General features: G+C 45.8%; 1 protein-coding gene across 1 annotated transcript; it reads left to right on the forward strand.

Moving 5' to 3' along the window:
• Positions 1-58: 58 nt before the first annotated feature.
• Positions 59-8,815, forward strand: EDEM2 (ER degradation enhancer, mannosidase alpha-like 2). Its single transcript, XM_009998382.1, has 10 exons — positions 59-165; positions 1,058-1,097; positions 1,510-1,615; positions 2,590-2,715; positions 3,383-3,594; positions 4,753-4,894; positions 5,179-5,303; positions 6,000-6,144; positions 7,301-7,422; positions 8,292-8,815. Exons 1-10 carry the CDS (start codon positions 71-73, stop codon positions 8,781-8,783), a joined length of 1,605 nt encoding a protein of 534 aa, XP_009996684.1. The 5' UTR covers positions 59-70; the 3' UTR covers positions 8,784-8,815.
• The last annotated feature ends 813 nt before the right edge of the window (positions 8,816-9,628 follow it).

Genomic DNA, 9,628 nt, shown 5'->3' on the forward strand with positions numbered 1-9,628 from the left:
CCGTGCGGGCCGGGCAGGGGCCGCGGGAGGCTGAGCCGGGTCCCTGTGCCGCAGGGAGCGGGTGCGCGCCATGTTCTATCACGCCTACGAGCACTACCTGCACAGCGCCTTCCCGTACGACGAGCTGCGGCCGCTCACCTGCGACGGGCAGGACACCTGGGGCAGGTAAGGGAGCCTTCCTGCCCGGGGAACCTGGTGAAGTTCAGCAAGGGCTGGTGCGGAGCTTGGCATCTGGGGAAGAATAACCCCGTGGAGCAGGGCAGGTTGGGGGCTGAGCAGGGAGAGCAGGGGAGGTGAAGGGACCTGGGGGTCCTGGTGGGCAGGAGGATGAGCATGACCAGCAATGTGCCCTTGTGGCCAAGAAGGCCAATGGCATCCTGGGGTGGGTTAGAAAGGGGGTGGTTGGTAGGTCAGGGAGGTTCTCCTGCCCCTCTGTTCTGCCTTGGTGAGGCCACATCTGGAGTATTGTGTCCAGTTCTGGGCCCCTCAGTTCCAGAAGGACAGGGAACTGCTGGAAAGAGCCCAGGGCAGAGCCACAGAGATGCTGGAGGGAGGGGAACATCTCCCTGCTGAGGAAAGGCTGAGGGAGCTGGGTCTGTTGGGCTTGGAGAAGAGGAGACTGAGGGGCCACCTCATCCATGGGCACAAATCTGTTCAGGGCAGTGTCAGGAGGACAGAGCCAGGCTTTGTGCAGGGATGTCCAGTGACAGGACAAGGGGCAGTGGGTGCAAACTGGAGCACAGGAGGTTCCATGTGAATGTCAGGAAGAACTTGTTTGCTGTGAGAGTGCCAGAGCCCTGGGCCAGGCTGCCCAGAGAGGCTGTGGAGTCTCCTTCTCTGGAGACATTCCAACCCCCCTGGCCACGTTCCTGTGTGATGTGCTCTGGGTGCCCCTGCTCTGGCAGGGGGGTTGGGCTGGGGGAGCTTTCCAGGTCCCTTCCAGCCCCTGGGATTCTATGATTCCCAGGACGGGGCATCCCCCGCCTGCTGCTGGGCTGGGCCCTGGGCGTCCTGTCCCATCTCTCGCCGGGGTCTCACCTGGCTTCTCTCCTCACAGCTTCTCCCTGACGCTGATCGATGCCCTGGACACCCTGCTGGTGAGTTATGAGCTGCCCCGCAGCCCTGGGCACGTCATCCCTGTGCCTTCATCTCTCCCCAGGCCTCTGCTAGCCTCCTCCTCGCCTGCTTCGTGCCTGGCAGCGGCAGAAGGTCCGTCCTGGATTGTCCAAGGAGCTTTCGCCTTTCCCTCCCTTCCAGCCCTGAAAACCTGAGTTCCCAACCCTTGGCACCTCCCAAACTCTGGAATACAGACCTAAAGCATGTGAAGAAAACGTTCTGAAACCAGACAAAACTGTCTGTTGTTGTTTTGTGGTGTTGTTTTTTTTTAGTACTATTTGTAATTAATAATTTCACAAAGTAGTAGGACGAAAGTAGAATCAGCCCCTAACATTGAACTGCGCCTTGATTTTCCTGTGGACCCTGAGCCTTGTTCTCCTGCTCCCCCTGCAGATCCTGGGAAACGTCTCCGAGTTCCAGCGAGTGGTCAACGTGCTGCAGGAAGGGGTGGATTTTGATATTGATGTCAACGCGTCTGTCTTTGAAACCAATATTCGAGGTGAGGTGGGTGTTTTTAAGGGTGTTTATGCTGGATTTCCTTCCTGTAGGAGTCTCTGTGCTGAACACAGAGGGGATGGGAGGTATGGTCAGAGGGAGTTTGTAATGCAGTGTGACAGGTCACATAGACACAGGGAGAGACCCCAAACAAATGTCACTTCCCTCTTGTCTTTGCATGTCACCTTTCTGCTTCCTGCCTTGACACAAACAGGCTGACGTGGCAGTTGCAGGATTTTGGTGGCAAGTTTTGAGCTCTGAAATAAACCTCCCTCTCATTAAAACAGTACAAACCATGCTATCTTTCTTTACATACTGGTTTGTACTAGGGATTACTCACTTCTTGCTTTAGCATCATAAAGTGAAACTTGCTTTTTTTTTTTTCTTGAAGCTCTTTTGGAGCTTCTGACTGACTGCTGCAGTGCCATCCAGCTAAAAGACACTGGCAGAGAACAAACTGTTAGGCTTTTTTTGCTTCTCCTGTCACATATTGCTAAGCAAATTTTTGTCGCAGTGTAATTTCTCTGTATGTGCTTGTTATGTGACAGCAGAGGAGCCTCTGGAAAGGGCTAATAACTCTCTGCCTCAGTCACGCTGAATTTTTTTGCTCTGGCCTAGACACTTTTCTCCAAGGGATTTAAGAAGGTGTGCTGTATTTACACTAACATAGTATGAGTGAGACAGAATTTGTCTTGTAGAGGTTTGTGTTCAGTTTGCTCTCTGCAGAGCAGTGCTGATTTAGTTGGTCAACTAGGACCTGATCCTTCTAAAATGAAGATACCTATCTGCTGCTCTCTGCAAACTGGCAGGAAGAAACAAACCCCTCTTCTTTTGTGATTTATTGAATTAGACTGTTAATGATGAGCCATCTCACTTTTCTTCCCCATAAACACTGTCTCTGTATCATGATAAATATAAAGTTTCAGATTTCATTCCTCCCCGTGTTCATTAATGTGGTTCTTGCTGTCCCCCTTGCAGTGGTGGGTGGTCTCCTCTCTGCTCACTTGCTGTCCAAGAAGGCTGGTGTTGAAGTGGAAGCAGGCTGGCCATGCTCTGGCCCTCTCCTGAGGATGGCAGAGGAAGCAGCTCGCAAACTCCTGCCGGGTGAGAGCTCATCTGGTTTGTGTGGCTGTGCCCTGGTTCCTGGGGCGACTGCTGTGTCTGGTGGAGATGGCACTGCTTGATGTGTAAAGCCACAAAAGACTCCTGTGTTCCCTGAGCAAGTTTTTAGGGCTAGTGGGGGAGACATTGTGAAGCCATGTGTGTGTGTGCCAAGTGTTGTATGTGCTTAACACAGCAGTTTGTTTGTTGCTTGTGGAGGGGAAATACATTTAATGCAAGTATTAAATAAAGGCTGTGAAGCAGCAGCTTGTAAAGACAAGAAGATACAGCCTTATTTGCCCCTCTCTGAGCTGCTGATGTGTTCCCTTGTGTGCTGTGCACCCTGGGCTGCCACAAGCTCATTGTTTGCACTCTGCTGACCAGGGGTCTGGTTCCATTTTGCCTACCTTGCTTGGGTTGTACAACAAGGAGGGATGCAGCCTGCTGCTCTGGGCAAAGGCGGAGGAGATCTGTAGTGCCTTCCCAGGACTGTGTGTAGCTCAGGGTATCCTCTCATATACTACTCCACTACTTTTTTTGTTCTTTGCATCTACTGCAATTGCTCCAATCCTGCTTTTTGTCAGTGTGCACTGGAATGTGGGGCAGATGTTCACTTGACAGTCAAATGTAACAGTGAATGCTCATGTGAACCAAAAATACCATGTTTCAGCTTTTCAGACCCCAACTGGGATGCCATATGGAACAGTGAACTTGCTGCATGGAGTAAACCCCGGAGAGACCCCAGTGACCTGTACTGCTGGAATTGGTACATTTATAGTGGAATTTGCTACTTTAAGCCACCTTACTGGTGACCCAGTGTTTGAGGATGTTGCCAGGAAGGCCTTAAAGGCTCTGTGGAAAAATCGCTCAGATATTGGGCTGGTGAGTGAGGAATGGACTTTGAATTTTTTTGCTCTGCTTTTTTGTAGTTTTGTGGATGCAATTCTAAGCATAAACAGAGAGGAGGTAGAACTAGATAAATAGTCTTATGTGGTGGGGAGGGGAGAAGATGGGCCATTCTCCACAGCTAATAACTGGGCTGAAGTCACATTTAATATTGTTCCTGACCACCTGCAGCATCCACATCTCTGCTTCAGGGGTGCAACCCAACATGATCCCATTGTTCTGTTCCACAACAGATGTGGTTGGGAGACAGATGTCTTTACTGGGCCTTGCAGTTTTGTAACAGATGAAATGAAAGGTCTGTCTACTGCCTGGTGTGACAGTGGCTTACAGAACAGAATAAAAGTATGGAAAGTGCACCAAGATATTACCAGCTTCTGCAGCTCTGGTGTTTGAGGAATATCCAGAGCTAGAAATGTTATCTCTGTGTGCACTGTTCCCTGGTCAGTCAGTCTTCATTTAATTTCTAGAGCTGCTTTTTTGAACTCCTAAAGCAGAACAGATTTATCCAGATGCTGTATGTATAAAGAAGTGTCTCCTTTTGTTTGCTTTGGGATCTGCTTATTTTTTGTTTATATCCCTAATCCTTGTTCAGGAGAGAAAGTGAATACCTAGATGGCTTTTCATCTTTGCTAAGCAAGTCATGATTGTGTATTTTGTTCTCTACCATCTGGGTCTCTTTCAAGGCTGAAGAGTCCCAGGTTTGAAGGATCTATTAAATACTAGCATGGGAGTTTTCATGCCTTTGACATCCTTGGCCTTCATCTCTGTCTCTGTGCCTCTTCATCCTTCCCTAATCTTTTGTAAGATGGGAATTGGGTCCATACACATCATGTTGATATGGTGCATGTTTACAGTAGCCTAATGGTGTTTTGTTTTGGCCAGTGCAGCATTTATATTTGACATGTAAAGTTCCAGTTATATTTTTTATAGTTTGTACTTCTCTGGTACTGATAAATGTATCTTGTAATGGAGAAAATGCCAGTTAGAGTGGACGTTGTGAATGTGAAACAGTCTGAAAAGAGGCCAAGGGTTCCTTGTGTGCTGTTAGCATGGGGACTTTTAAAACTATTATCTAGTAGATAACCTTTATTTCCACTTTAACCCCCTCTGTCCTCCTCCCCTCACTTCTCTCAGGTTGGTAACCACATTGATGTGATAACTGCCAAGTGGGTGGCCCAGGATGCTGGCATTGGGGCTGGAGTGGACTCCTACTTTGAGTACCTTGTTAAAGGAGCCATTCTCCTGCAGGACAAGGAGCTGATGTCCATGTTTCTAGGTGAGCAGTCTGTTTTCTGTGGGAAGGGTCCCAGGAATGTCTCCTTGACTGCACTTGGAAAAGCTTTACATGTAGGACTGTGGAAGATGATGATGAAGGGTGTAATAGGGAACTGTTCTGAAGTCATTGGTGTAATACTTTTGGACAGTCTGTGATAATAAAGGGTTACCAGGGTGAGCATCCTGAGAAGTCATTTGTCTGATGTGGCTCAAGTGAAAAAGGGGCTTCTCTCATTCTTAAAGACTTTTTCATTGGATTACCTACCCATCTATGTTTCTTTATAGAATATAACAAAGCTATCAAAAATTACACCAAGTTTGATGACTGGTACCTCTGGGTTCAGATGTACAAAGGAACAGTGTCCATGCCTGTTTTTCAGTCCCTGGAGGCCTACTGGCCAGGCCTACAGGTAAGAGCTTCCTTACCAGTAGCAAATGGTGATTTTATTCATCTGTCTTGGGTTGTTCTTTAATAAAGAAGTTAAAAATATAAACTTCACCTGTGCAGGTTTAAAAGTTTGTTTTGATCTCTGGTGAAATCCATAGAGCCTGTAGAAGAGCAGATGTTGACTTTATCTGTGGTCTCTAAAAAAAGTCTCCTGTCAAGCATGATGGAAGTTTTGTTGTAGCAAACTCCACTGATAGTGGTTCCATAATCCAGATAGAAACATAAGGCAATAGAAAATCACACCTCCTTTTCCAACACTTTATAGATGCTCTATTTGTGTGAACACTTTCCCACTGAGAGGTTTACTTTCTCATCAGTACTTATGTTTCATCTGAGACTTCAACCCCACTGAAATAGACTGGATGCTGTAATTGACTGATAGAAATGTTAAGTGAAGAAACACAGCCTTCAGTTAAGTAAAAATCAAAAAATCTTGATATTATTTTGTGTGTGGAATGTGATCCAACAGAAAAGCAACACTAAGGAGACCTTAGTCTTAACTATTCTTAAGGCTAATTATTACTTAGACCATCCAGACCTGCTGAGCAACTCATTTCTATCACCTATTCCTTTGGCTGTAGGAGTGTTACTGAATCAATTCCTGTGCTGTTTCTTCTTCACCCAGATGTTGCTTTGCTAATTGGTTCCTCTCTCCCAGAGCCTCATTGGGGATGTAGACAATGCCATGAGGACCTTCCTCAACTACTACACTGTCTGGAAACAGTTTGGTGGCCTCCCTGAGTTCTACAATATTCCCCAGGGCTACACTGTGGACAAGAGAGAAGGATATCCACTAAGGCCTGGTAAGTAGAAATTAAATAAAAAGGAATCTGGGCTCCTACTTTTGCTCAGGTGGTATGATCAAATGTTAGCAACATTTGCCCTCCAGAAATGTCAGCCCAGTTTTGCTTTGACTTAGTTCCTGCCTGCATTTTACCACTGTTTTCCATAGTCAAAGCCACACATTTTGCTTTCTGCCATTCCCAGAGCCACAAAGAGAAAGAAGCAAACCATAGTGTTACTATATAAAGGGGGACTGGTAATGGATAAGGGTTCACAGTGCAGGATTGGAAATGTTTAAGTGTTAAATTGTCTGACATGGGATGTCACACAGTCATGGGAAATGTTAATATGACAGCTCATGTTCTTTAAACCAAGGAAGAGAAAGTGGCTATGAATGGACCACCCTAGTTGTGTTGAGTTTCTGAAGTAAACTTAATTCTAGTTGCACTAGTGGAGCTCAACATAGGGTTATTTGTTGTATTTGATCCTGTAATAAAATGGTCTTTTTCTGTTTTTTACAACTCTGACCAAAAAAAAATAAAAAATCACACCTGATTATTAGGTCAATAAGACTTTGTAAATGAGAATGATTGGTTGATTCCTTTTGGTCTGAGTGTTCAGTTGACATCCACATTGGACACTTCCACCAAAACCACTAAGCAGCATTAGTTTTCAGGTGACTTACAGCATCCCAAAAGCCCTGTTTCTGGAGTAGGTAACCACAGCACAGTGCATATGCTGCCTCTATGGAGTATTTCCATGGTGCCTGTTCATGCTGTTCTAAATACCCATGATTCAGAGACTTGCAGTGTTGATTAAAAATGGTATTTTGGGGGTTGAATTTCTTGTCTATAATCCTTTCTAGAAACATCTTTCTTTTCTTCCTTTGACAACTGAGTTCTAATCCTTTTTTCTCTTGCTTCCCTCCCACCCCCTGCATGTGGGAGAGGAGTGTTATTCACTCTTACCTGAGCTGATACAGGCTGATTAGAGTGAGTATTTCTGTAGCACATCCTCAGTAAAAGCAAATATCTGTGCTTTGAGCCTGAGGAAATAGAAGGCAAACTAGGGTGTTTACCTGATCACCTGAAAGCAGTGTTGTTAAATCAGTTCAAGGAGTATCTTGTCCATGGTTTGGTGATCTTTATGCTTGCAAATGTTTGGGTGCTTTTGCAGAGCTGATTGAGAGTGCCATGTATCTGTACCGTGCTACCAGAGATCCCACTCTCCTGGAACTGGGAAGAGATGCTGTGGAGTCCATAGAGAGGATCAGCAAGGTGGACTGTGGATTTGCCACTGTAAGTGCTAAATCAACTGCTGAGTTGGCCGAATGGCTGCTAAAAATCAGCTTTTAGAAGGTGTTCTCATGAAGGATGATTTGCCATTGGGTGAGGTGATCACTTGGGCTGAAACAAGACTTCTTTTCATGCAAACTCTCTCGTATTCCTCTGTGAAGCTGATCTAGTCACTGCTGATCATGTGTCTGCAAGTAACCTGCCTCACAGCCTGAACAGTGGCACAAATTCTGCCACTGGCTGTTGTACCAGAGCCAAGACATGGGAAAGCATCAGGCAGCATTCTCCTGCCTCATGTTTCTTGGTCACTACTAGGTTCTCCAGCCCAGCAGGAAGGCTCACGTGCAGGCTCTGTCAGCCAGTTTTGTGGTTCTGCTTCCTTCTGTTCCTTGAAAAGCTGATTGAACACAAGAGAACTGCATCACTGAGAATGATTTCTCTAAAATAATTTAACAGAAGATTTCAAACATACTATCAAGCTCTGTTTTGCAAAGAAAACTCCTTTTAAATATTGGGAATTAGGCCTTGTGATTTGGGAAGCAGGTAAAAGCCTTATGATTTCTTTCTTTCTTTAGTGGGGAAATACTGGGAGGCTTCCTCACTGTTCTTCTCCCTACCCAGGCAGGAAGTGCATTTCTCCTGATTGTTATCTTCCTGTTCCTTATCACTAGACTATGTTCATCCAAAACATCTAAAACCTTTGTCATTATTTGTATACAACTGTTTAAAGTACAGGGTGAAGAGGTGCCACACTGTGATGTTTAACTCAAATGGGCCACAAGCTGGTTTTGATTTTTTTTTTTTTTCCCCCCAAGTTCATAACTTTTTGAATTGGATATAATTGTAACCCACTGTATTTTCTCCTCTTGCAGATCAAAGACTTAAGGGATCACAGACTGGATAATCGAATGGAATCCTTCTTTTTGGCTGAAACTGTAAAATACTTGTACCTGCTGTTTGACCCAGACAACTTCATTCACAATGATGGATCTGTCTTTGATGTGGTGATGACACCATACGGGGAGTGTGTCCTGAATGCTGGAGGATATGTCTTCAACACTGAGGCTCATCCCATCGACCCTGCTGCACTTCACTGCTGCAGGAAGAGGAAGGAAGAGCAGTGGGAGGTGGAAGACTTAATGCAGGAATTTTACTCACTGAAGAAAACCAAGAAATTCACTTTCAAAAGAGCTTCTGACCGTGGCGAAGGGGAAAGTGCTGAAGACCCTGTGGGTGCTTCTTCAGAGAAAGGTGGAGACAAGAGAAACTCTAGGAGGAGCTCACACTCCCTCCTGAGTTGCCCCAGTCAGTCTTTTAACTCTAAGCTTGCAGTGCTGGGACAGGTCTTCCTGGATAACACCTGATTTCTGTTTTCATTTTCTGTTTAAATTATTGATTCAGACTCTGGGAATGTATTTTTCTAGTTTCATAATGGAAAAAAGTGGTACCTCACAATGTGAGTTGTATTATGAAGTGAAACAGCTTCCCATTAAATTCTGCTACTGCTGGTTCACAAAATGTTTTTTGGGTGTCAGCTGCTAATGCTGTAAAATTTCTCATCTCCAACCAACTGGTTGCCTGAATAGCACGTGAGTGTTCAGAAAGAAGAGTCTAGAGGTTAGAGGTACCTTGTTTGTTTCATTGGGTGTTTGTGTGGAGGTTGTACAGGCTTTTGCAGAGTCCACAGCTTGTTTTGCTCTATGAAAATGAGCCTGAGCAGCTCCCTGCCAAGGGGCAGAGCATGGATCAGTGGCTGTATCCTCACTGCTGAGGGCACAGGTCTCCTCTGGGATGTGCTCCACCTTTTATCTTTGGCCTCTTTATGAATATGTGGTTTGCCTGGTGAGTGGATGATCAGTTGAGAAGACCTTTTGATTTTTGAGGTGGAGGTTGATTTGTGGATCTAGTGTGTCTGCCCAGCATGAAGGGGGAGGTATGGGGGGAGGAAACCAGTTGCAACATAGAAAATGTCCCTGTTCCTCTGTATGTAGAGTCTGTGGGTCAGTGCCAGCTGCCTGAAACTGGTTTGCTAAGTGTCCAGGTAGTGTCACCTGGAGACTGAGGTGGAGTGTGCATCAGCAGAAGGTTGGTTTTACTCTGCAGTGGAGCTTGCTTGCTTCTTGCAGAGCCAAACATGCTTTTCCTGTGAAATGTCCCCATTTCCTTCCTGTTTTAAACTTCCTTTTGGGGCCTCACTTGCAGAACTCAG

The sequence above is a fragment of the Chaetura pelagica genome, unplaced genomic scaffold (assembly GCF_000747805.2).
Source record: "Chaetura pelagica isolate M959 unplaced genomic scaffold, ChaPel_1.0 scaffold415, whole genome shotgun sequence".
Lineage (NCBI taxonomy): Eukaryota > Metazoa > Chordata > Aves > Apodiformes > Apodidae > Chaetura > Chaetura pelagica.